This window comes from Podarcis pityusensis, assembly GCF_964106645.2.
Source record: "Podarcis pityusensis genome assembly, chromosome: 16".
Classification (NCBI taxonomy): domain Eukaryota; kingdom Metazoa; phylum Chordata; class Lepidosauria; order Squamata; family Lacertidae; genus Podarcis; species Podarcis pityusensis.
Window position 1 is genome coordinate 9,498,167 of NC_138041.1, and position 27,408 is coordinate 9,525,574.

At 48.3% G+C, this 27,408-nt stretch overlaps 1 protein-coding gene across 2 annotated transcripts in view; it reads left to right on the forward strand.

Moving 5' to 3' along the window:
• Positions 1-26,367, forward strand: part of EFNA4 (ephrin A4) — a 31,293-nt gene extending 4,926 nt beyond the window's left edge. The window contains exons 1-6 of one of the 2 annotated variants that reach the window (XM_080984865.1): positions 9,483-9,712; positions 16,316-16,608; positions 17,974-18,042; positions 18,693-18,752; positions 21,312-21,718; positions 25,782-26,367. In XM_080984865.1, coding sequence (XP_080840991.1) covers positions 9,498-9,712; positions 16,316-16,608; positions 17,974-18,042; positions 18,693-18,752; positions 21,312-21,403 — 729 coding nt within the window. In that variant the 5' untranslated portion in view covers positions 9,483-9,497 and the 3' untranslated portion in view covers positions 21,404-21,718; positions 25,782-26,367. Of the gene's footprint in view, positions 1-9,482; positions 9,713-16,315; positions 16,609-17,973; positions 18,043-18,692; positions 18,753-21,311; positions 21,719-25,781 lie in introns of those variants that run through there. The other variant, XM_080984866.1, reaches the window with a different exon arrangement.
• The last annotated feature ends 1,041 nt before the right edge of the window (positions 26,368-27,408 follow it).

Here is a 27,408-nt window from a genome sequence, read left to right on the forward strand (position 1 = left end):
GCACCCTGTCTCTGATCCTGGGGCTGGTTCTCAGCCATGCTGTCTCGTAGCCATCGATATAGACTTCTCCTCCGAGGATTTTGTCTAATCCCCTTTTAAAGCCCTCTAAGTTGGTGGCTTTCACCACATCTTGGGATAGCTAATGCCGTAGCTTAACTCTGAGCCACGCGAAGAAGCAGCATTTCCTTTCGTCTGTCCAGAATCTATCTCTGCCCTCTCTCTCCCGCCCAGATGTAGATGTATATATTATCCACAGCTTGTATTAAAACTAAATTGTACTCTTTGAGAGTAGAGCCATTGGAAACGACTGGACCTCAGTTAGGTCACCGTCCATTTGAAGCCCTGTGGCGCCAGTCATGGCTTCCTGCAAAGGATTCTGGGAGCTGTAATTTGTTCAGGGTGCTGAGAGGAGCTACAGTGGTACCTCAGGTTACATATGCTTCAGGTTACAGACTCCGCTAACCCAGAAATAGTGCTTCAGGTTAAGAACTTTGCTTCAGGATGAGAACAGAAATTGTGCTTCAGCGGCGTGGCAGCAGTAGGAGGCCCCATTAGCTAAAGTGGTGCTTCAGGTTAAGAACAGTTTCAGGTTAAGAACAGACCTCCAGGACGAATTAAGTACTTAACCTGAGGTACCACTGTACTATATTTACCATCTCATCTCTCTGCGGTAGTTTATCTTAAAGTTTTAAGTGTCTATACGCTTATCGCGTTTACAAATTTTAAATTTATTGTTGTACAATGTTTTGATTGTTTGTTTTCCTTCTGGGGCTGTACCCCCAGGTGTGTTTTATAAGCTGGTCTCTGACCGTAATAAATTATCTATCTATCTACTATATTACCAGAGCTACAATTCCCGGAGAGCTTTCGCCGTCAAGGAGCTCTGGGAGTAGTAGCTCAGGGAAACGAATAGTGTTTCCTAAGAACTCTCATAATGAACCTTAACAAAATACAGTACCCATGATTTTTTAAAATTTTTATTTTTCGCAGGTAGGAGAACCATGACTTTTTTTTACAAATGGTATGGTAGCGCTTTAAGTGTGTGGAGTGAATGTGGACTTAGGGATGTGTAATATTTTAACCCCTTGCACTTAGAAATGTAGTGTGTCAGGCAGAAAGTTCCAATACTGCCCTTTCCCCTGAGATGCTAGCTTTCTAAGGACTGTACCGGGATAGTTTTGTACCTAAGAATGTGGAAGCAGACGCACATCCCACCTTCCCAGCCTGAAATGGCACTGCTCCTATCCCAGACCATCACCCACTTACCTGGAGATAAGCCCCACCAAACTCGCTGAACTTCCTTCTGAGTAACTGTTCTAACAGGTACAGCTCGAAACTCTGGGATGTAAATTTGTAATGTGCAGGTTTGAAGTTTGGGCGAAGCTAATTTGACTGGTTTTTTGCCTCAGTGGAGCCTACTTGTTTTGGAGTAGGGGTGGCGCGTTGGGTTAAACCACAGAGCCTAGGACTTGCCGATCAGAAGGTTGGTGGTTCGAATCCCCGCGACGGGGTGAGCTCCCGTTGCTCGGTCCCTGCTCCTGCCAACCTAGCAGTACGAAAGCACACCAGTGCAAGTAGATAAATAGGTACCGCTCCGGCGGGAAGGTAAACAGCGTTTCCATGCGCTGCTCTGGTTCGCCAGAAGCGGCTTAGTCTTGCTGGCCACATGACCCTGAAGCTGTACGCCAGCTCCCTTGGCCAGTAAAGCGAGATGAGCGCCACAACCCCAGAGTCAGCCACGACTGGACCTAATGGTCAGGGGTCCCTTTACCTTTACTACCTCTAGAAGCTTTCTGAAAGCCTCTGGTTGGCTGCTTTTGGGATTGAAATTGCTGGCATTGGATGGAGTCTCCTTGTGTTTCTTTCGCATTTGGAGTTTTGGATGTTAACATTTGCCTGCCTGCCTAAGAAAGCAGCGACTAAAATTTGCTGATCCATTGACATTCCAGGAGATTCCTTGCTTTGCTGAGATTCTGTGCACGTTTCCTTGGGACCCATGCTTACTTGGGAGTAAGTCCTGTTGAATTCAGTGGGACTTACTCCAGAATTACTCCTTCAAACCAAGAATTCTTGGGCTGCAACCCGCAACCTATTTCAGTTTTAGACTCACTATATTCATTTGGGCCCTAGGCAGAGGCTTTGAGAATTCATTGTTGGAGATTGTGTGTGTTTAAAAAAACTATTTTTTTATTCTTAAGAAAAGAATATAAATCTGCAAACTGTGGATTGCCTCGAGATTTAATTATCCTTAGAGCAGATCCATTGGGACTAACTGAAGTTCTATCGCAAGGGTAGCCAGAGTGGTGCCCTTCTGATATAGTCGGACTTCAACTCATGTGGCAGTGAGTTCCACAGTTTAACTATGTACCATGTAAAAAAGTCGTTTCTTTTATCTGTCCCAAAGCTTTGGAGGTCCATGAGTTCTAGTGTTGGGAGAGAGGGAGAAAAGCTCTTCACTTTCCCTGTTCCGAACATAATTATAGAAATTATCAAGTTGTGGTCCAGCAAATATCTGGAGGGCTCTATGCATGCTACCTCTGGATGGGCTTATTCTAGGCTTGAATTTGGTCGCATCCAACCCAATGATCCCAGCTGAGGTGGTGTGGTTGGGCTGCAGTCCTGTTCACACTTACTTGGGAGTAAGACCCATTAAACTCAGTGAGATTTAGTTCTGAGCAGAGCTAAGAAGTGGAAGGGATCATCCAGAATATTTTTGTAGAAAACTTGAACATTTGGGGTTTTTTTGGGGTGTGTGTGAAAGTGCAATATTGATATATATACATTTTTTTTATTCTTTTTACGGGTGTAGGTTTCCTTTTTAAGCTTTGAATGAAAAGGTAGGAGAGACAATATATAAATTTGTGGTGGTTTTTTGCAAGCAGATTTGCACAGGGGGAATTCCAAAAGAAAATTCCCGCTGTTTCTCGTGCCTTTTTACTCCACTTCAGTCTCCATTGCCCCTGTTGATACATCTTCATCTTTCAAAACAGCCAGCTATTTGCTTGTGAGGCTTTAATGTTGAAGAACCCTTCGGTTGAGATTGTGTTTGTGTGTGCTAAAAATACAGCTCACTTCTGCGAGAGACGGTACATGTTGCTGCCTTCAAGAATGCCGCTCTGGCCAGCTATGCCAATGGTCTGGAGGACCAAAAGTAGTTGCGTTCTGGGTCTCTTCCGAAAAACTTATCTGCCCTTTCTCACTGCCTCTCCCCCTGCCACAAAGAAAATCCCTTTCAACTCTCACGTGCACCCTCTCTGAAACACAGCCTCAGACCCTGGTCCCCTCCAAACTACTACTACTAAATTTTTATTATTTATACCCGACCCATCTGGCTGGGTTTCCCCAGCCGCTCTGGGCGGTTCCAACAAAATATTTAAAATACAATAAAGCATCAAACATTAAAAACGTCCCTAAACAGGGCTGCCTTCAGATGTCTTCTAAAAGTCAGACAGTTGTTTATTTCCTTGACATCTGATGGGTGGGCGTTCCACAGGGTGGGTGCCACTACCGAGAAGGCCCTACGCCTGGTTCCCTGTAACTTTGCTTCTCGCACTGAGGGAACCACCAGAAGGCCCTCAGCGCTGGATCTCAGTGTCTGGGCTGAACGATGGGGGTGGAGACGCTCTTTCAGGTATACAGGACCGGGGCCGTTTAGGGCTTTCAAGGTCAGCACCAACACTTTGAATTGTGCTCGGAAACGTACTGGGAGCCAATGTAGGTCTGTCAGGACCAGTGTTATGTGTTCTCGGCGGCCACTCCCAGTCACCAGTCTAGCTGCCGCATTCTGGATTAGTTGTAGTTTCCGGGTCACCTTCAAAGGTAGCCCCACATAAAGCACATTGCAGTTGTCCAAGCGGGAGATAACCCGCACCATTCTGGCAAGACAGTCCGCGGGCAGGTAGGGTCTCAGCCTGCGTACCAGGTGGAGCTGGTAGACAGCTGCCCTGGACACAGAATTGACCTGCACTTCCATGGACAGCTGTGAGTCCAGAATGACTCCCAGGCTGTGCACCTGATCTTTCAGGGGCACAGTTACCCTGTTCTGGGCCAGGGAGTCCTCCACACCCGCCCGCCCCCTGGCCCCCCAAAACAGTACTTCTGTCTTATCAGGATTCAACCTCAATATGTTAGCCGCCATCCATCCTCCAGCCGCCTCCGGACACTTCACCGCCTTCACTGGTTTCGACTTGAAAGAGAGGTAGAGCTGGGTATCATCCGCATACTGATGAACACCAAGCCCAAACCCCCTGATTATCTCTCCCAGCAGCTTCATATAGATGTTAAAAAGCATGGGGGAGAGGACGCAACCCTGAGGCACCCCACAAGTGAGAGCCCAGGGGTCTGAACACTCATCCCCCCAACACCACTTTCTGAACACGGCCCAGAAGGAAGGAGCAGAACCACTGTATAACAGTGCCCCCAGCTCCCAACCCCTCTAGACTAGGGATCAGCAAACTTTTTCAGCAGGGGGCCGGTCCCCTGTCCCTCAAACCTTGTGACTACATTTTTTGGGGGAAATGAACGAATTCCTATGGCCCACAAATAGCCCAGAGATGCATTTTAAAGAAAAGCACACATTCTACTCGTGTGAAAAAACCCAGGCAGGCCCCACAAATAACCCAGAGGTGCATTTAAAATAAAAGGGCACATTCTACTCATGTAAAAACATGCTGATTCCCGGACCGTCTGCAGGCGATTGGCCGGATCTGGCCCCTGGGCCCTAGTTTGCCCATGCTAGACGGTCCAAACAGCAAGGCCAATGATCAAGGGTGATAGGGTTTGGAGTAGACAAACAATGTCTGGTGGGCACCATGCCCACTTGCATACCTGTGCAGACCCTGGTGCTTTGAAGAATTCACAGCAGCCATGCGCTTGTATGCGCGCACCCATGCTCTTTGAAGCAAACACGCACACTCTTACACACTTCTCTTCGTACGCACAAACAAACACACTTTCTCACCTACATTCTTCTCTGTCCACCCACCAATCATGTACATGCCTATTTTTGGTGGTTTCTATGGGGTGAGTGAATGTGGCAACCCTCCCCTCCTTGTGTTCCCTCACCCCACCAACATCTAGGTTGAGGACTCTGGATAAGAAACTAACAGCACGTCCTGTTTTGCAAACTCGGTTCTCACGTCTGTTTTAAAAGGGGCCTATTATTTGCCCGCTTCCGAACTTTGTACCCTCTCTTGCAAAACCCTCGCAGCCTTGGCTACGCTCTTAATCTGGGCTTGGAGCGCTCTTCTGTTTAGTCATTGTGAGGTGGCTGCTGTTGTTGTTTTACAAAGCTTCTCATGCAGGTAAGACAACAACTCCAGAGGTGCCGTTAACCTGGCGAGGGCGAAGGCATAACTCTGCCTCCCCCCCCCCAACAAACAAAAACCCTGGCTCTAAAACTGCAGAACTCTGGAAGAAATACTAGACAAGGTTCTCTGGGAAGTGTGTTTCCTTGGCTCTTGAAACCAAGGCTGCCCCCAAGCCTCAGACGGCTGAGATTTGGGGAAAAGTTTCCCGTATCTGAGAATTTGACACCTCGGCTGTCTTGCATCTCGCCAAACATTAGTAGCTGCGAATCCTAGCCAGACTTTTTGGGCTGCAGGGCAGTGGGGCAAGCTTTTTGCTGTCGAACTACATTCCCTTGCGGGTTGTCTCTGTGGCGTGGTGGACCCGTGCCAGCAGCAGGCAGGCCTGAAGTCAGTGGGGGAGGCTCAGACCCCAAATTGGGGTTCCCTTTCCCTCTGTTTCTGTTCCTCCTTTCTCTGTTTTTGCCTCAATCCAGTTAAAGCACATAGCTGCTCCCCAAAGAATCCTGGGAATGGTGGTTTTTAAAGGGTGCCAGGAACTGTAGCTCTGTTAGGGGGTAAACTACAGTTCCCATGATTCTTGGATGGGGGAGGGTGTGACCACCTCCTCCCTCTCCTCCTCTTTGTCCGGCAGAGTTTGAAACCGACAGTTCTTAGGAATATACCGTATTTTTCTCTCTATAAGATGCACGAGACCACAAGGCGCACCTAGTTTTTGGAGGAGGAAAACAAGAAAAAAAATATTCTGAATCTCAGAAGCCAGAACAGCAAGAGGGATCGCGACACAGTGAAAGCAGCAATCCCTCTTGCTGTTCTGGCTTCTGGGATAGCTGTGCAGCCTGCATTCGCTCCATAAGATGCACACACATTTCCCTTTACTTTAGGAGGGAAAAAGTGAGTCTTATAGAGCAAAAAATATGGTAAAAAGAAGTTGCCTTCTACTGAAAGTCAAACCGCTGATCTATCTAGCTCTGTGCCATCTACACTGACCGGCAGCAGCTGCCTTCCTGGGTTTCAAACAGGAGACTTTCCACTGGGGTTTAACACGGAGAAACTTTGGTGCAAAGCAAACCTAGAGAACTCGTTGCTTCCCAAAGGTCTTTTGGAATTAGCTCCAGACCCACCGGTTGCCCATCCATGCTTTTTAGATAGAACATTTTACATGTGGATGGTTTTTGCAATGCTATCCTTGGCTTACATGGGAGTAAGTCCCATTGCAGTTAGTGGGACTTTCCTCCAAGTTAAAATACACCGGCAGTCGTAGACCTGAGTTGCTTGGGAGTGATAAGAAACCCTAAGATATCAGTGCAGTTTGGGAAGAGTCCTCCTGCCATCTTGATTCAAAATGGTGCCCAACTGTATCCAAACATAGAAAACTTAGTTCTGGATCTCAAAGACCACTGTGCAAAACTTGGTTCCGCTCTCGTAAGAGGTTTCCGAGTGTAAAGCGGACAGCCAACTTCCGAAACCACACCCTTGATAGGATCCACCCTGGATATTAGGATCCTCCTGGGATGTGGGGACAGTTGGGTGACTAAATTTCCAATAATGGAAACAAGTAACACAGACCTAGCTTGTTTTGAATGTCTGCGGGTGCTCTTGGCTAATTGGTGAAAATCAAGGTTGTGTAGACTTTAAAAATAAATAAATCTGGTTATATAAATATTTGACTCTGTGTGAAGTTTGTCCTCTCCACACCCTGCTTACTTAGCAGTTCACGGTTGAGTCAAACGAGATGCGGGCTGTTCCGTTGTGGGGTGTGTGTGTGTTTTTCTCTAATGCTGCTACCAGATCCAAATTTAATCAGAGTTGCGGTGATAGGACGGAGTCCTTTTTGTTGAAGCTCCGCCATCCCCCAGTTGCTTTTCCATCTGTTGGGGAAAAGATACTGGTGTCCTCTATCTTTTCCCTATAGTGGGAGAAAAGCAAAGGGGGTGATTATCCCCCCTCCAAAAAAGCTGGGAAATTGTTAACACCTCCTCCCACTGGGTCCGTTCCTCCAATCATAAGAAGGACCCGGTGGATCGGGCCAACAGCACATCTAGGCCAGCATCCTGTTGCACAGTGGATCAGTGCATTTGGCTGTTAACCAGAAGGTTGGTGGTTCGAGTCCACCCAGGGATGGCTGTGAGCAGGATTCCTGCATTGTAGAGGGCTGGATCCCTTCCAAGTCTACAGTTTTGTGATTCTAAACGGGACCCGGGCACAAGAGTCCTCTGAGCTCCTGTGCTTTCCAGCAACCGGTGTTCAGAAACATACCTGCTTCGATCCATGGAGGCATCAGAAAATAGGCTGGTAGCCATTGATAGCTGTATCTAGGGCTGCCTAATACAGTGGAACCTCAGTTTCCGAATGTAATACGTTCCAGAACATCGTTCGACTTCCGAAACATTTGAAAACCGAAAACTGAAAGTGGAAGCCTCAATTTAAAAGGGAAACTCAAAACGGAAGACGTTCGGGTTCTGAAAAACGTTTGAAAACTGGACCATTTACTTCCCGGTTTTCAGCGTTCAGGAGCCGAAACGTTCGAAAACAGAGCCGTTCGAGAACCAAGGCTTGACTGTACCTGGTTTTCAACATCACAATATATCAACAGCTAAACATTGTGCTGTGTCGATATATCACAATAAAGATGGAGCTGGTTTTCAACTTTGTGATATATCACCAGCTAAACGTTATGATAAACTGATTTATCACAATGTCTGATATGAGAATAGGGAAGTCTTTTAATGTTTAATTGTGATTTTATAGATGTTGGAAGCCAACCAGAGTGGCTGGGGCAACCCAGTTAGATGGGTGAGTTATAAATGATTTAAAAACATTTCTTTTCTTTATAACTTTGAAACTACTAATAAATATTATTTTTTCTAAAAAAATAAATGATTTAAAAACAACAAATACAATAATAATTAGCTAGCTTCACGGTTCTTCCCATGTTGTGATTTTTGCATAGCACACACACAAGCAAACATCGCGATTCGCGATATATTGCCGGGTGAAAAATTATGAAAGCAGTATCATTTTATGGACTTCAAACCAGTTTGGCTATTCAAGTTGTTGACCATCAGTTTTAACTCTTTGCTGCGTTAAGAATCCAGTTCAGAAACTTCAGCAATAAAGCGAAAACAGAAGCTGCCAAGAGACAACCCGCGTGTTTTCCCGCAACTCGCCCACTCGAGCCCTTAATTCCTCCAGGACAGCAAGCAGTATCTAATCTCATCGATCTTCACAACAGTAAAATAGGTCATTGGTGCTCCTAATTAATGAGCGGTGATCCTTGCCTTTTCCAGGATCTCCACCCTGGCCATTTCCGATCCGTCCGGTTTTTTGCGCAATCGGTGCACAACGGCAGCAGCGCACTCCCCACGCATCAAGGAGTCGTGGTTTTCTTGTGGGGATTCCTCGTTCGCCACACGGCCAGCCTGCAATATTTTGGACGCAGGGGTGGGGTTAAATGCCATTCCAAGCCCATTCAGATGTCATATCCGCTGTCAGTAATGATTTGCTATGTGCCCGGGCCTGTACTTAACAGTAGGGGAAAGTTGGAAGCTACAGTGGTACCTCGGGTTAAGTACTTAATTCGTTCCAGAGGTCTGTTCTTAACCTGAAACTGTTCTTAACCTGAAGCACCACTTTAGCTAATGGGGCCTCCTGCTGCTGCCGCGCCGCCAGAGCACGATTTCTGTTCTCATCCCGAAGCAAAGTTCTTAACCCAAGGTAATATTTCTGGGTGAGCGGAGTCTGTAACCTGAAGCGTATGTAACCCGAGGTACCACTGTATTCCTGAATAGACTCCACTTGTGTTTTTTGTTGTTGTTAAAGGTTGTGAAGAGTGACATCTGTGGCGCAACCATATTTTGGAATACTGTGTACTGTTCTGATCACCTTACCTCAAAAAGGATAATCTTAGGGTTGCCATACGTCTGGAATTTCCCGGACATTCCTGGAATACTGTAGTCGGAAGGGTTGTCTGGGCAGAAATCGTTCTTGCCGATTTCTGTAAAAAAATATCTCAAAAATGGCTAAAACAGTAGGCCTTGTGGAAATCCACCCAAACTGAATGGAGGAAGTTTCAGGACAGAATCCTCTTCATGAAGCGCATGAACTATGGAACTCACTCCCACAAGAGGCTGTGACGGCGACTGATTTCGATGGCTTTAAAAGGGGACTGGGCAAAATTCACAGAGGAAAATGCTATCAAAGGCTATTAGCCACGATGTCTACGTTCTGTCTACGGCTGGGCGATACCTGCTTTCCAACATCACGATGTATCACCATGGCGATAGAGCGTTGCATCGTGGTGTTGAAAGGGAAGGAGCATTTGTGAGGCACCGAGGTGCAACCGCTGCCGCCACCAGCTCCTGGCGCAGGGAGGAAGGCAAGGCCCACCTGCGATTTACCGCCAGGTGAAGGCGCCATTGACGTGGCCCTCAAACCGGTTCCAGACGATGTACTGGTGAATAAGGCCTGTCACGTTGAAGAGACATGTCTTCTTCCTGTTTTTGTTTGTTTCAGGCGTTTGCATATTAGTTTCAGATTAATCTGTTTGGCTGTGCGGTGCTGTAATAACGGGAGGCCTTTATGTGGCAGGATATTAAAACGGGGAGTCAAACCTGAGGAAACGAAATCAACTCCTGTCAAAAGCATCCACCGCCCAAAGAAGCCCAAACTCAAATGTAATAAGAGCTTGACAAAACAGGTCAATCCAAATGATAAAACTGGGAACGTTGTTGTTTAATGTGTTTTTAAAAACGCCGTTTATCTGTTTCAAAACAGGAGCAAAGTTTGCTACAGGGCCTGAGTCGCTGGCTTGCTGGAACTGTTGTTAGCCGCTCTGGGCCCGGCTTCGACTGGCGAGGGCGGGATATAAATAAATTATTATTATTATTATTATTATTATTATTATTATTATTACTATTATTATTATTAGGTGGTGGTCTTTTGAGTGGCTGGACAGCTTCCATGGGACCCAGCCACCATGATGGAATAGCCCCAGGAGGTGATAGGAGTTGTAGTCCAGCCACTGGAAGCCCACAGCCCTGTCTCAAAAGACCACAGGACTTTGGTTAGGATATTCCAGGAAACCAGTGGCTCAGGACCTGGGGGTGATGGGAGTTGTAGTCCAGCAACATCTGGAGGGGCATCGCAGGCATGTGGTTTGAAACAGGGCGGGCGAGACAGCCTCCCACCTGCCTGAGGATTTATTCTTTATTTTATCTTTTTTTTTTTTAAATGATATTTATTAAAGTTTCAAAAAATACAAAAACAGAAAATAAAAATAGAAGAAAATACAAAATACAGAAAAAAGGATAAAGTTTTTAAGATATAGCAAAAAAAATAAAAATAAAAGGAAACATACAAAATAAAAACAATTAAAAACACATCGCTAGTTTTCCATAACATATCCTCCTTTCACTTATTTCCCCGGACCTCCTCGTACCTCCCTTTTTTGTATTCCAGTTCAGTTTGTTAGTTCAGCAAGTCCTTACCATTAAGCTTTTACCCATTTATAAAACCTTTTTTCGTATCTCTTAAAGCATTACAGCTGGAAACCACTTAGTTTCTATCCAACATCCTTCTAAAATTCCTTAATTTTACAATATTTCTGTAAATAGTCTTTAAATTTCTTCCAGTCTTCTTTCACCGACTCTTCTCCCTGGTCTCGGATTCTGCCAGTCATTTCCGCCAATTCCATTATTCTTTATTTTATCACGCCCTCCAAGGAGCTGCATACGTGGCTTTCCCCATTTTACCCTCGCAGCAGCCCTGTGGGGTAGGCTAGGCTCAGAGGCAGTGATGAATCCTCGCGCCCAGTGAGCTTCGTGACAGTGTGGGGGATTTGAACCCCGGCCTCCGCCGTGAAGCGCGCTGGGTGACCGCAGACCCATCATGGTGTCTCAGCCTATCCCGCCTTGTAGTGTTGGGCTGAGGAGAGCGGGCAAAAAGGAGCAGTTCAAGAACGGATGGGAGCCAGGAGGAGCTCTGGTTGTGGCTCCTGGTATTGTTTTGGTTTCTTCACCAAGTGGCCATGGCATTGTCACCCTGAGGCATTGTGGGAAATTTAAAATGGTGTCACCCAAGGTGTGCTTGAAACCTTTCTTTTTTTAAAAAATAAATAAATTATTTGTTTTTTAACATGTCATTTTCAACAATTATTAAACATACTTTTATATCTTATACAATTTTTTGACTTCCATCAATCACATCTGAAAATTTTCCAATCTTTTCACTTAATATACATTTCTTACTTTCACTATTGCGTTTAAATCTCATAACTAATATCTCTCTTCTTTGCAATATTTCATATGTTTCTCCTTACAAAACTTCTTGTAGTCCTACTAGCATAATTTGTTGATTACAGTTGCTCTTCAAATAGTTCGTATATTTCTTCCAGTCTTCTTTGAATCTCTGGTCCCGCAGGTTTCGAGTCCTTCCTGTCATTTTATCCAATTCTGCGTAGTCCATTAATTTTGTCTGCCATTCTTCTTTTGTCGGTGAAACCTTTCTTTTTAAGGGGCAACTAGGGCAGGCCTTAGCAGGCAGCTCTGGCAAATGACCAAAAGTGTTGTGTGCTGGTGCCAGGGCTGAGGAGCTTTTCTCGGAGAGGCCGGGAGGTTCTGGCCTGCTGTGGTTTCCTTGCCACAGGCGGCCATGTGCTTTTTGGGTGCAGATTGGGAGTGCTGAAGCGCTCTTGACTTGAGCATCCCTTCATACCCCTCAGTTTGGTCCATGCCTTAAGTTCGAGTTCTGACACTTTGGGTTCATGCCTTGAGTTCGAGTTCTGACACTTTGGGTTCATGCCTCGAGTTCGAGTTCTGACACTTTGAGTTCCTTCGGGCAAACATGAAATGTAGCAACTTTTCCTTTAGGGAAAGATGCTTTGTGGTCACTGACAGAGCACCCAGGCACCCAGGGTTTAATACCTGGCATCTCCAGGGCTGGGAATGTCCTCAACAGCTGCTGCCGGTCCGTGTAGACAATGTTGAGCTGGTATAAGACAGCTTCACCTGTTGCTTTTAAAAATCAGCCCTTTGTTTAGCACCATGAGGACTAGAATCTTGCTTTGTTTCATTCGGATGGACCATAGCTCAAGTGCAGAGCATCTGCCTTGCATACTGTAAAGGTCCCAGGTTCAAATCCTGGTGTCTCCAGCTAGAGCCGTGGAAACTCCTGCCACAAACCCTGGAGGGCAGCTGCCAGCCAGAGCTAGACGGACCAAAGTTCTGATTCCTATGTTCCTGAGGCTGCCTGTGAACGGTTTTTTTTTTTGTTTTTTTTTGACATACCGAAGCCATTCCCGCCAAACATGCCCGTTACTTCCTGGTGGCGCATTGCAAGGGGGTCATGCGCCCATGCGTGGGTTTTGGCTGCCACATTCCACGACGATGCATCACTCCTAGTCGGGGGTCCTTTGTCTTGGGGCTGGGCTGTCGGCCCATTGCCCTGGGGGCTCCCCGCTGACCCTTTTTGCTTCCAGTCACGTGAATTAATCGGAGCTGACATCTGCTTGTTTAGCAGAGCTGGGCAGCTGGATCGAAGCAGTGGGTGGGGGGCGCCTGCAAAGTCTGTGCTTCCTCACTTTTGGGGGGGGCGCTTTTGGAGAGAGTCCTTTCCTGTACATCATCAAACCTTGGGCTTTATACTAGGATAAAGAGAAGTCCGTGAGGGATGGATTTGTGTGTTAAGATAGAAACTTCTTCAGGATTGCTAGGTGCAGGTTTCTGTTGTGAAGAGTCTTCTACAGACAAATGGTTTTGGTCAAGAATGCGAAAGAAACAGGATGATACTGCTGTGATTGAAAAAAAGGGAGGTAAAATAAACCACGGGACGCGGGTGGCGCTGGGGGTTAAACCACAGAGCCTAGGACTTGCCGATCAGAAGGTCGGCGGTTCGAATCCCCGCGACGGGGTGAGCTCCCGTTGCTCGGTCCCTGCTCCTGCCAACCTAGCAGTTCGAAAGCACGTCAAAGTGCAAGTAGATAAATAGGTACCGCTCTGGTGGGAAGTTAAATGGCATTTCCATGCGCTGCCCTGGTTCACCAAAAGCGGCTTAGTCATGCTGGCCGCATGACCCGGAAGCTGTACGCCAGCTCCCTCGGCCAATAAAGCGAGATGAGCGCCGCAACCCCAGAGTCGGTCACGACTGGACCTAATGGTCAGGGGTCCCTTTACCTTTAAAATAAACCACAGGATTAAGAGCGTCTAGCTGCATAAAATCTGTAAGGCAAGCTCAGAAAGAACTTGCAGCAATATACTGTAGTCCAGAAATCCCTCACAACTCCCCTGAGAGTGATAGCACCATTTTGCAGAATGAGGGTGCCCGCTGCCCCCCTGTGTGACTCCCTGCTCTAGCCTAAGATCCTTCTGAGGCAGGCAACGCTTTCTCAGTGCTGAAATCAGATGTGTCTGGCTTGTTTAGTCATGCCCAATGCTGCTATAAAGTACTTGCCCTCGGAGGAGGGTGCTGGTTGCCCCTCTGCACGAGTGCCCGCTATGCTTTTTGGCTGCTTTCACTCAGGCACTGCTAAAGCGATGGAGTAATTCTACCACATTTCGGTGTTGGATGAGAGGTAAACCTGTTGAAGGAGGTGTGTGTGTGTGGGGGGGGAGATTACAGGCACCTTCTTTCCACGAGTGGGTGTTTTCTGCCTCATGGGAGCTGTGAATTATATTTAATTAACTTTGGGAAAATCCCATCATTTTCCCTCAGGGACTTTTCGAACTTGTAAACCACAGCAAACCTGTGAAATGCTTTCTTTTTCGGAACGGGCAAAATGCTTTTTTTGCAATGCTCAGAGTGCGCCGTCTGAAGACATTTATGTAAGGCAGGAGTGGAGGGAACAGTGTTGAACTACAACGCCCATCATCCTTGACCATTGGGCCTCCAATCCAAGAGGCTCCTCTGTGCCTAGAGCAGGGGTGGGGAGCCTGTGGCCCCCCCGGTTGTTGTTGCACTCCGACTCCTATCAGCCCCAGCCAGCATGGCCAACAGTGGGGGATGATGGGAGTTGTAGTCCAGCAACGCCAGGAGAGAGACAGATTCCCATGCCTGCTGCAGACCTAAGGCAACACTGCTGTTGTCTTCCGACTCCCATCAGTCCCACAGCCAGAATGGCCCAGTGGTCAGGGGCAGTGGGAGTTGTAGTTCAGGTTGCCGGCCTTTGATGTGGAAACTTGAGGAGTCATCGGCCACACCTTAAATAAGGGCCTGGGAGCAAACTGGATGCCAACGCGGATTAGGAAAGGCTTGGCATTCGTGTTCTCAGCATCCGGTCTTAGCTCAAAGGAGAGTCGTGGTGTTCTCCAACCGATGGAATTTCTGACGTGTCTCCAAAGAACTCTCTGATAATCTTCTCCGTCTTCTGCAGCTCCCCCGGCTTCTGTTCACTGCATGCTTTTGGCCTATTTTGCCCATGAGAACTAGAAACGTAATTGCTGTTGGGTGGTGCTTTGTTTTTAAAGAAAGCTCATTCTTAGGGATCTTCCTTTTGCACCCAATACTACACTGGGTCACTTAATCAAAAGCAACCTTTTACCTTTTCTGTTGTCATTGCTGTTTTTTAGATGCCAGGCTCGTTTTAATCCGGGTTCTTCTCCTTCCAGAAAGTGCCCCATCTAGGAAGGGGCACAGAAAAAATACATATTCTCTCTTTTTTTAAAAAAAAAAATATTTATTACTTTTCCAACAATTTAAACACTACAGAAAAGGAAATAAACAATACAATACAAAAACAATACCTAACACTAACACATTAAACTAACAAAACAAAACAAAAACAGTTTAAAACACATCAAACAGTTTCAATATCTTATCTTTCATTCGCTTATTTCAATGACCTCCTCACACCTCCCTTTTCGTATTCCACTTCTATTAATTGTTTCAGCAATTCCTTTCCATCTTCCTCTGCTTTCTATCCTTTAATTATCTTAACACATTCTAACCTTATTTTTCCCTTTAATACTCTATTAGTCTATTTATACTTAATTCCTTATAACATTTCTACTAAAGCCATATAACTTCATTCCAACAGTTTCCTAACATTCATTAATTTTACAGTATTTCTGTAAATAGTCTTTAAACTTTTTCCAGTCTTCTTCCACCGACTCTTCTCCCTGGTCTCGGATTCTGCCAGTCATTTCCGCCAATTCCATATAGTCCATCAACTTCATCTGCCATTCTTCCCGGGTGGGTAAATCTTGTGTCTTCCAATACTTCGCGATGAGTATTCTTGCTGCTGTTGTTGCATACATAAAAAAAAATTCTATCCTTCTTTGACACCAATTGGCCAACCATGCCCAGGAGAAAGGCCTCTGGTTTCTTCAGAAAGGTATATTTGAGTACCTTTTTCATTTCGTTATAGATCATCTCCCAGAATGTCTTAATCTTTGGGCATGTCCACCAAAGGTGAAAGAATGTACCTTCAGTCTCATTACATTTCCAACATTTATTGTCGGGCAAATGATAATTTTTTGCAAGCTTGACTGGTGTCATGTACCACCTATAAATCATTTTCATTAAATTTTCTCTTAGGGCATTACATGCCGTAAATTTCATACCTGTGGTCCATAACTGTTCCCAGTCAGCCATCCTTATGTTATGTCCAACATCTTGTGCCCATTTAATCATAACTGATATGCCGAAAAAATACATATTCTCTCCATCTTGCCCTTAAGACTCTACCCAGGCCTCATCTCTCATTGACTTTGTTTTGGCCACTCTTTAGAGCTTTTGCCTGGCTGGAATGTGTCCTCGAACCCTGGTCATGCCTCTTCCTTGCCAGGATGTAGGAAACAGAGGGGCATGGGCAAGTCTGTTCGTAGCAACTCACCAGCCTATTGCCCAAAGGTTTACCGCCGTTGCTCCTTCGGCTTTTGAGCATGGTCCCGCCCAACCCTGCCACACTGCCCCCAGAAAGTTGCCCTGCAAGGAATGTGGCCCTCTGGCTCAAAACTCCTCCCTATCCCCTGATCGCTTTGGCAGCTGACTGATTTGCTTCTCCCCATTCGCAGATTCCTCGAAGAAGACTATGCCGTCCAGGTCTCCATCAACGATTACCTGGATATCTACTGCCCGCACTACGAGCAGCCTCTGGCAGCGGGGAGCCCAGAATCCTTCACTTTGCTCATGGTGGACATTGAGGGCTACCGGGGCTGCTACGAGACGCCGGGAGCCTTCAAACGCTGGGAATGCAACCGGCCCTACGCTCCTTACGGGCCGGTCCGCTTCTCAGAGAAAATCCAGAGGTTCACCCCTTTCTCGCTGGGCTTTGAGTTTCAGTTGGGCCATGACTACTACTATATCTGTGAGTTGGGCCTTTGGCAGGCATGGATGGGATGGTTCCGAGTCGACTTGAGGGCCAAATTGTACAAGGTTTTCTCTGAGAGAGAGTTATGAATGGGATTTAGTTCTGCACCAAACTTTTTTTTAAAAAATAATTTTTTATTTGATTTTCAATAATCTATATAAAAACCCATTCCAAATCCGAATGTCAAAATTACTCTGAATCTCCTGACTCCCCGCTCCCACCCAAATCCCTTCCATGGGCCCTATCGATCCTATTTTCAACTGCATATCACATTTTTAAATCTTTCTAAATGATCCATACATACTGTTACATTACAACTGTGTTTAAAAAAGATCTTGTCTTCTTGGTCCCTGAGCTTCCCAGTTACTTTTGCCATTTCGGCAAAGTTTTAATTTACAAGTTTTGAGATGGGGTTAAGCAGCACTTTCTCTGTTACATTTCTGTGTGTGTGTCAATTTTTGGGGGGGGGGGTTTAAAAATGTATTTATTTGTATTCAAATGTATTTCTTGATTTAATAAATTTATATCACGCTGTTGATCCAAAGGCCACATAGAGGGTTTAGGATATGGTGTGTTTATCTGTGGCATTTATATCCCACCTTTTTCTCCAGGGAGCTCAAGGTGGCACCAGTATTCAGAAATAATAGCCCTGTTTGGACAGTGGCTAAGTTTTGGGTGCTCCTCTGAACCCTTTCTGGTAATCTGTGAACTTAACCTCACCCATTCATTGTTATGGCATCTGTGACTGAGCCCTAACCCTGCCCTTGACCGCCTATGTGGTGTAGTGGTTAGAGGGCCAGACTGGGGCCTGGGAGACCCTGGGTTCAAACCTTCACTTGGTCACAAACTCATTGAGTGGCTCTGAGGCCATTTCTCTCTCTGCCCCACTGGGTCGTTGCAAGGATTAAATGGAGGAGGGGGCAGCGACACCTTGTTCCCTTCCTTGAGCTCCTTGGAAGAACATAACAAGAGCTGGATCAGGCCAATGGCCCATCTATAGGCCAGCATCCTGTCCAACCAGATGCCTCTGGGGAACCTGCAAGCAGGATTCGCACACAGAAGCCCTCTCCCGTCTTGTGGTTTCCAGCAAATGGTATTCAGAAGCCTCCAACTGCAGAGACAGAGCTCAGCCATCGCAGCCATTAACCATTGACAGCTTTCTCCTCCGTGAATTTGTCCAGTCCTCTTGTAAAACTATCCAAATTGGTGGCCATCATTGCCTTCTGTGGGGGCTGCTTCCGTCGTTTAACCATGTGCTTCCCCCAAAGGGTTATGGGGGCTGTAGTTTGGTGCTGGGAGGTTTGACTTTCTTGCATTCTAACCGCCCTCTCTCTTATCTCTGGGTCTTTTCCCTCCCCATAGCTATCCCCACTGCAGAGAGTCCCGGACGCTGCTTGAAACTGCGGGTTTCAGTTTGCTGCAAGACAACCAGTGAGTCCGTCTATTGTCTGTCCGTCTTGTTCAGGCAGGGATGGGGGGAATAATAGGCATCTGCAGGGATCCCCCCCCCCCCCCCCGGTACAGAGAACCAAGTAAATAATCCACTCAGAGAAATAAACTGACCTATGTACACCTGAATTGTTCAGCAATCGCTTCTCCGATAAGGAGCAGGAGAAAATTCTGAAAAGCCAACCTGGAGATCAGGGATAGGAAAACCTCAAGCCAAATGTGGCCCTCGAGACCTCACTCTCTGGCCCCTAAGACTCTCCCTAAGCCACACCCCTTCACTGGCCCAACCCTCCCTGAATGTTTTTGCCTGGCTGGAATATGCCCTTGATCTCTGTGTGTAGAAACTAGTCTAGCGTACCAAGGTAAAAATTGCATTTATTGCCCCCCGCCTCCTTTTCCCTGTGGCCCTGCCCACTACTGGTGTGCGGCCCCCGGAAGCTTGTCCAGAACGGAATGTGGCCCTCCATCTCTGCAAGTTTCCCTGCCCCTGATTTAGATAATGGGTGTTCCACTTTAGCTAGATCTGCTTTCCTTAAATGTGTATATATTGAGGGGGAAACTCGTCAAGGACCGGGAGAGGACGTTTGGTCCTGTCTGCGCCTTCTGAACTGACCCGTTCGTTTTTATTCTAGCCGTAGAGCCTGTGACGGAGGGTCCCAAATCTCAACCACGTGGGAGAGGCAGCTCCGAGGGTGAGTGGGGCTCGCGCAAGGGGGTAGCAGCAAGGCAGTTTGTTGCATTTAAAGCGCATGATTTTAAAAAGGCATCCTCAGTGTGCCTTGTGCTTTACTGAGGAATATGACAAACAGAGGAAAGTTCTCTTCTCCAAAGAGCTTACAATCACACATTTCTCTGTCCATGACAAAGACTGAGGAGGTGATGGGAAGGCAGCTGAAATGTACACTGACTGAGTAGATCTAGCTGATGCGTTCTTAGGCTTCAATCCAGTCAGCGATGACAGCGAAAAGGTTGCCAACTGACCCTTAAAAACCAGCCTAACCGCTCTTGTGCCTTGAGCAAAATGGGGGGAGCTCCAACTGGCCAGCGAAGCTTTTATTTATTATTGTTATTCGTTTCATTTATATCTCACCTTTCCCCCCAAGGAGCTCAAGGTGGCATATTTATGAATCTTCCCCTTCCCCATTTTATCCTCACAGCAGCCCTGTGAGGTAGGTTAGGCTGAGAGGCAAGCATGGTTGGTTGGGGATTCGAACCCTGGCCTCCGAGGTCCTAGGCAAACACTCTTGACTTTTACACCACACCGGGAACACAGAGCGGGAGCTTATCTCCCCTCAGGCTAAAAGTGTGTGCAGCGTGGCTCAAGCTGGTGTTAATAGGTGTTGTTAAAACTTACAGGAAAGTTGGCAACCCACTCAGGTGTTTTGCCAAAGAGTTCACACACGCGGAAGACAGTCTTGAGGAAGGAGGGTGGTGGGGAAGACGGAGAGAGAGAGAGAAGATTAGCACCAATTATTGGTATTCCAAGATTTGGCAAATCACCTTTTTGGGAAATAAAATATTGCACAAGCTGGAGGTTTTCAGGGGCCAAAAAGGCTTGAGGTGGCCTCCTTGGCATTTGATCCAATTTTATTTTATATGCAATCACCAAGGCTCCAGGTAACCTCAGGTCTATGCGATTGTCTCGATCTACCGCTGTCTGAAGTTATTCTTTATCTCCCTTTTTGAAATAAAAACATGTACCTGTTTTGATTCAGACCACGGAGCCTTTTGCAATTATAGGCCGCACACCCTTTTCCTCTTGGCATGTGTTATTATTGACGCAGTAAATCACACTGCTGTATGCTATGCTTTTTTATTGGCAATTGTGACAATGTACCTTTTTTTAAACAACTAATGTTTCTTCATTTCTTGAAACCTGTTTGTTATTAGAGTTCATTTTAAGAAAACGGGGGGAGAAAGGAAAAGGAAATTAGAACTAGGCGGGACTTTGAGGATGGAATTGCAGGGATAAGGGGTAGCGAGGGACTCTCATCATCCCTGAGCATCAGTCAATTGCAGCTGGGGATGGTGGGAGTTGGCATCTGAAAACATCTGGGGGTTCATGGGCATCTGGGGGTTCATGAGTTCCCGCTTTATACCTTTGTAAGTGCATTTAATATGGTCCCTGATTGGTTGGGCCGTTGGATGGGCCGAAGGTTCTCCACATCTCTGCCTATTTGGTACCTACTGGTACCTCCCATCATCCAGCCAAGGGCCTTCTGGCAGTTCCCTCACTGTGAAAAGTGAAGCCACAGGAAACCAGGCAGAGGGCCTTCTCGGTGGTGGCGCCCACCCTGTGGAATGCTCTCCCATCAGATGTCAAGGAAACAAACAACTACAGTCATACCTTGGGTTAAATTTGCTTCAAGTTGCGCTCCGTGGCAACCCGGAAGTAGCAGAGCGCGTTACTTCCGGGTTTCGCCACTTGCGCATGCGCAGAAGCTCAAAATGACGTCATGCGCAGAAGCAGCGAAAAGCGACGCGCGTGTGTGTGCGTGCAGACGTGCCATCGCTAGATACGTTTACCTCTAGATGCGAACAGGGCTCCGGAACAGATCCCGTTCGTATCTACAGGTACCACTGTGCAGTGGAACCTCGGTTGTCGAACGCTTTGGAAGCCGAACGATTCAGAACCCAAACGCCAACAACCCAGAAGTGAATGCTTCCATTTTCGTACGCACCTCGGAAGTCAAATGGCTTCCGAGGCATGTTTCTCCATTTTTTAAAAAGGAATTTGCCAACCGGCAATTGCACCTCGGTTGTCAAACATTTTGGAAGTCGAATGGTCTTCCGGAACGGATTACGTTTGACAACTGAGGTTGCACTGTACACTGGATGCTCGGGTTCCAAACGTGATCCGTGCGGGTTGCACGTTCGCAACCCGCATCTGCGCACGCGTGGGTTGTGATTCGGTGCTTCTGCGCAAAGCACGATTTAGCGCTTCTGCGCATTCGCAACCGCTGAAACCCGGAAGTAACCTGTTCCAGTACTTCAGGGTTTTGGTGGTCCGTAACCCAAAAAAACACAACCTGAAGCGGCTGTAACCCAAGGTATGACTGTATCTGACTTTTAGAAGACGTTTAAAGGCAACTCTGTATAGGGAAGTTTTTAATGTTTGATGTTTTATTTTGTTCTTAATATTTTGCTGGGAGCTGCCAAGAGTGGTTCAGGCAACCCAGTCAAATGGTCATAACACACAACAACAACAACAACAACAACTCCCCATTTTTTTCTCTGTTCTCCCCACACAGATGCCGCTGTAGCCCCCGGACATAGCTCTGCCCCTTCCTGGTCCAGCGGGGCCTGCTTGGGGCTGGCTCTCTTACCCTTCCTGTGGCTCTGACCCCACCCCCACCCCCAGGGCCGGGGACTCTTAAGAGGCTCCAGGCCGGGGTGAGGAGCGAGGGCGGCGCTTGGTCATCCTCGTCCCCCACTCGCAAGGATGCTGGATTCCTCACTTGGCACTTTAGAACTCAGAGGCGGTGTACTGGTGGGCCTCCTTCACAGCCGGACCCCTTGCTCCCCAGAGACGAGCTGAACTCCCAGATGCTGCGTCAACCCAGCCGAAAGGGGCCAGGACACCCCCATAAGTCTCAGTAGGCCCACCCCCTTCTCCGTTTGGATCCGCTGAGGCAAGAGGAAGACCTTTGGCCTGGAGGTAAGGCTTGGAGCAGGCAAGGTGGTGGTGGGCCAAGGGGGAAACCTTTTGGCTAGACTACTACAATGCTCTCTGTGTGGGGCTGCCCTTGATGTTGGTCCAGAAGCTGCAACTGGTGCGATATGCGGCGGCTCAGCTGCTCGCTGGGGAAGGATATTGGCAACACATTACCCCACTGTTGAAAGAACTACCCTGGCTACCAATTGGTGATGAGGCTAAATTCAATGTGCTGGTTCTGGTTCAGAAAGTCCTCTATAGCATGGGACCAGGATGCCTGGAAGATCGTCTTGCCCCTATATAACCAATGGATCACTGTGCTTTCCAGGTGAAGGCCACCTGTAGTTATCATCTTATTAGCAGGTCTTTTCCCAACTCTCTGGAATTCTCTCCCAGTGAATATTAGGCAGGTGCCAGGCACTGTTTTCTTATCGGCACCTTCTGAAGACCTTCCTGTTACAAATATAAAGATCTTAGCCTGCATCTGTATTGGGATTGTTTACAATATTTTTGTTTTGTTTTGTTTTATCCCTTGCTGCTTACCGCCCTGGGCTCCTTTGGGAGGAAGGGTAGGAGAGAAATCATATAAAGAAATAAGAGTTTAAATAAAGCCATAACAGTAGGACCATGAAGGATATTGACTCTGGCCCCCTCATTAATGCAGGATCTACAATGCAGGCTACAGCTACAGCAAGGATGGGAGATCCTGCAGCCTTCCCAGAGGATGTTGGACTCTGGCTCCCAGCAGTTCCAGCATAGCCAATCGGCAGGGATGTTGGGAGCCCAGCAACCTCAGGGTAGACCAAAGGTTCCCCCACACTTGAGTTGGAACCATGAGGACTGGAATCTTACTTCTTTTCTGGAGGAATTGAGGTAGCTCAGTGCATTTGCTTTGCAGGGTTTCTGGGTAGAGACGCCTGCCTGAAACCCTGGAGGGTTGCTGCCAGTCAGAGCAGACAGTATTGAGCTGGGCAGTCCACCATCCTTGACCAATGGCCATGCTGGCTAGGGCTGATGGGAGTTGGAGTCCAGCAATCTCTGGGAGGGCCACAGGTTGCCCGTCCTTGATATACAGTGGACTCTCGGGTTGCGAACATGATCTTTGCGGGAAGCACGTTCGCAACCCGCAGCACTGCGCATGCACATGCATGGGTTGCGATTGGCGCTTATGCGCAAAGCACGATTTAGCGCTTCTGCACATGTGCAAGTGCCGAAAGCTGGAAGTAACCTGTTCTGGTACTTCTGGGTTCGGCACGGTGCGCAACCCAAAATCGCACAACCTGAAGCGTCTATAACCCGAGGTATGACTGTACAGAGTGCCTTAAGAGGTGAATGAAAAGAGTTGGATTTTAGAGTTTGGAGAGGTCTGGAGAGGCCATCTCTCCTGACCTCATGCTTGGCGCAGGGATCTCACAATGTTCAGCATCCTTGACGGCCGTCCACCCACCCTCTGCTTAAATAAATCCAGGGAAGGCGAGTGTGCTGGTCTCGGGGGCTAACCGAGAGGCAAGGTCCAAGTCCAGTCCGAGGTCAGGGTCCGGTATGGAGGCTGTCCGTCAAAGCTGAAGCAGGGTCCAAGGCAGGGAGTCGGGCGAGATCAGGAACTCTGGCAGAAGAGCAGGACAGGGTGCAGGCAGGAACAGGCTACCAACAATGTTGCTCCCGCAACCTGGGACTGGGGCTGACTGGCTTTTATCTGCCCCGAGGCATAGGGCGGCCCCAGTCCACAGGTGACTCGCCTCTCCTGGCCTGGAGGCGAGCACTCCTCCTGCAGGAACTTACCGTATTTTTCGCCCTATAGGGCGCACCGGCCCATAGGGCGCACCTAGCTTTTTTGGGGGGAAATAAAGAAAAAAAATTTATTTCCCCCCCCCCCCCAAGCGCAGGGCTGGGGCGGTTGAAGCCCGAGCTTCCCCCGACCCCAGCTCCCAGAACAGGCTGCTATCCGCAAGCCTTGGGAGCCCGGCGGGAAGTCGCGCCGAGCTCCAAAGGCTTGCGGAGAGCTGCCCGAAGCCTGGAGAGCGAGAGGGGTCGGTGCGCACTGACCCATCTCGCTCTCCAGGCTTCAGCGAAAGCCTGCATTCGCCCCATAGGACGCACACACATTTCCCCTTCATTTTTGGAGGGGAAAAAGTGCGTCCTTTAGGGCGAAAAATACGGTAGTTCCCTCCGCCTCTCTGCCCTGAGCCTCTGCAGCTCAGGAGAGGCTGGAGGGTTACCAGACCCAGAGGCAACCTCCTCTTCCCCTGACGGGGCTGAGAATGGAGCACCAGAGCAGACTCAGCTGGTGCCTGCACCTGAGGATCCATCACAGGTGAGGACCCTTCAGGCTCAGGCCCCAGCCCTGGCTCAGCTGGTTCTGGAGCGGGGGACTCCTGTGCAGGCTGGGATTCCTCAGGTTCAGCCTCTGAGTCCGAATCCCAGGCCATCACAGCGAGCTCGCCGCCTCTGGAGTTGGCCTCCTCGACTGTCCTACATCTCTTACACGTTAGGACATTTAACTTGTTTATTTCGACTGTTTAGATACAGCTTAATTGCAGCTGCCTTCGGGTGGCGCACAGGTAACTCAACAACACGATAAACATTTATCCAAAAGGCAGCTTAAAACTGTAAGATCAGAATTCGGTTAAAATGCTTGCTGGGATTTGTTTTGTTTTTTGAAATTAAAGAGGCTCCAGGAAGGTCAACAGGGGAAGGAGGCCTGTTTGATCTCGGCTGGGAGGGAGTTCCATAGAACTAGCGTCCATGATACAGAACACTCAACTGCCGATGGATGCAAACTGTGCATATGAGCCATGGAGGCCTGCTAACAGAGGCTCCTCAAAGACCAGGGCAGGGATATAAGGATTTTGGGGGAATGGCTTCACGGGTCGATTCTCCTCCCCTGCCCTGGGGGCTTTAACCTCCCTAAATATTTTTTTGGTATACAGTGGTACCTCAGGTTACATACGCTTCAGGTTACAGACTCTGCTAAGCCAGAAATAATGCTTCAGGTTAAGTACTTTGCTTCAGGATGAAAACAGAAATCGTGCTCTGGCGGCGCGGCAGCAGCAGGAGGCCCCATTAGCTAAAGTGGTGCTTCAGGTTAAGAACAGTTTCAGGTTAAGTATGGACCTCTGGAAGGAATTAAGTACTTAACCTGAGGTACCACTGTACCTGCAAGGACTGAGGTTCCACCCCATGCCTCTTGGCAATCTCTCCCTCTTCTTGTTCGATGGTGCTGTTTTGACTGTGTGTAGGGACCAGCGCTAACCTCTGAACTTTGGAAATAGCCAGTGGGTAGGTGGGGTGGGGTGGGGGGAGATAAAGCGAGATTAAAACAAGTGGACAACAAACAGCCGCAGAACTGCTGAGCTACTGGCAACAGGACATTAGGAGGGAAGGGACAAGGCAGAAAATTACAGAACAAATCACATAATCTGCGGAGGCGGTTCAAAATCAAATAACAGAACCATGAAAATGTCAAAAGCCAATATGAAAGACCGGGAGGAGGCGTGACCATTCGTGTCAGCAAAGGGCACTAAAAACATGGGTAGTGTCTGTGTATCGGCCGCAGCTCAGGGACAGAGCAGCTGCTTTGAATGCTGAAGGTCCCCGGGTCAGTCCCCAGGTGAGGCTGAGAATTGGCCCCTGCCCGGAAACCTGGAGAGCCGCTGCCAGTCAGTGTAGACAGTATCGAGCTAGATAGACTCTTGGTGTAAGGAAGCAATCATATTTTTGTCAACCTGCTGGTGACAATCAGATAAATTGAATTTGAGGGGGCAAATCTCTGGTTGTGTGCTAATGTGGGGAGCTAAACAGAGCACCCATGTTCAGAAGCAGTCTATCTTCCAGGCAACAGAAGGAATGGTCTGACCCAGCCAGACCCTTCTTAATGTCTGTACATTCCTCAGTGGGGAGAGGAAGGAACTCTGCACATGCTTCAAGGCAGCCTTTGCATTAATGGTCATGTCACGTGTTCTGGGAGGGGGGGTCGGTTTGAAGCCAGGTTGTGGGGAAAGGCCTTGGTAGTTGAGCCCCCCTGGTCTGCCTCTTAACAGGATCTCTCTTGTTCTCTTCCGTACAGGAGTTGATTCTCCGTGGTGACATTCCTGTCGGAGGTCAGGTTGACCGTTTCTGGTGACCGCGATGGTGTCGGAACGGGGATTTTCCAGCTCGCCAAAAGGACTCAGATTTGGTTTTTTGGGGGAAGTGGCATGGAATTGGGGGAGGGGGGGAGAGACTGAAATATCTCTTCTGCAGCGCAGCAAAGGACTCACAATATTTGTGTCCAGGACTGTTGATATGCCAAAGATGGGGAGAGACACTTTGCAGTCCGTGACACTCAAAGCCAAGCTGCTTTAAAAGAAGGGGAGCAGCGACTTCTCCCCACACCTTGCCCCTGTTTTATGTCTCTGTCGAGCTCGGCTTCTCTCTCTCCCCTGCCCGGAAGCAAAAAACTGGACTGTGTCAGCCCCCCCCGCCCCCCCACCTTGTGTTCTCGGCGAGAACGACGATGTTGACGCCTGCGCTTTTGTCTTCTATGAAGACGCTTCCTCGGCGTCACCCATTTCTGGTTTACGACTTCTTCATTTTAAATATGTTGGGGTCCGTCCCCCCCCCCCACCATTAATTGTCAGTGACTGAGCCAAACGATAAAATTGTTTCGGAAACTCGGCCCCCTTTCTTTCTGTTCCTCCTTCCCCACCGAAGAGTCAGAAGGAACATTGGGGGAAGGCTAGGATATCGGGATGGCGGGGCTGAGAGAGCTGTGTGGCTGGTGGAATGTGGAAGTCTTCGGCTGCTGGGTTGGGGGTGCAGGAGCAGCAGCTGAGATTTCGTATGGGGGCGGCAGGGAACCTCAGGCCGGTGAGCTGGATGCGGCCCTTTGGGGGCCGTCTCCCTCTGGCCCTCAGAACACTCCCCGGCCCACGCCCCTCAGTGCCCTGGCATCGCACCCTCTTTTGGGTGCTTTTGCCTGAACTGAATGTCCCTTGGACTTTGACCACGCCCTTCGGTTGCAGGATAGAGAAGGTTTTGTGTCGGTGTGTGCTAAAAGCAGCCTACTGTAAAGGTGAAGGTAAAGGGACCCCTGACCATTAGGTCAAGTCGTGGCCGACTCTGGGGTCGCGGCGCTCATCTCCCTTTATCGACCGAGGGAGCCGGCGTACAGCTTCTGGGTCATGTGGCCAGCATGACTAAGCCACTTCTGGCGAACCAGAGCAGCGCACGGAAATGCCATTTACCATCCCGCCGGAGTGGTACCTATTTATCTACTTGCACTTTGATGTGCTTTCAAACTGCTAGGTTGGCAGGAGCAGGGACCGAGCAATGGGGGCTCACTCCGTTGTGGGGATTCAAACTGCCGACCTTCTGATCAGCAAGTCCTAGGCTCTGTGGTTTAGACCACCCGCTTATTAGCCTAGCTGAAGCTAACCCACAGCACCACCCGCATCCCTTGCAGCCTACCGTACAAAGGCACAATTAGCATTTGTTGCCCCACCCTCTTTGGCCACTGGCCCGCCCACCATGCGCCCCCCCCCAAGTTTCCTAGAAGGGAAGGCGGCCCCCAGGGCTGATAAATATTCCCCACCCCTGTTGTACAGGGGCTGCTTCCAGAAAGTCAGGGGGTGCATTAGGCAAGAGATCTGAAGTTGCATCCCTTTGGTTTTAGGCTGGGGAAGGGCAAATTGGTGGGGGTGTTTCTCCCCCTT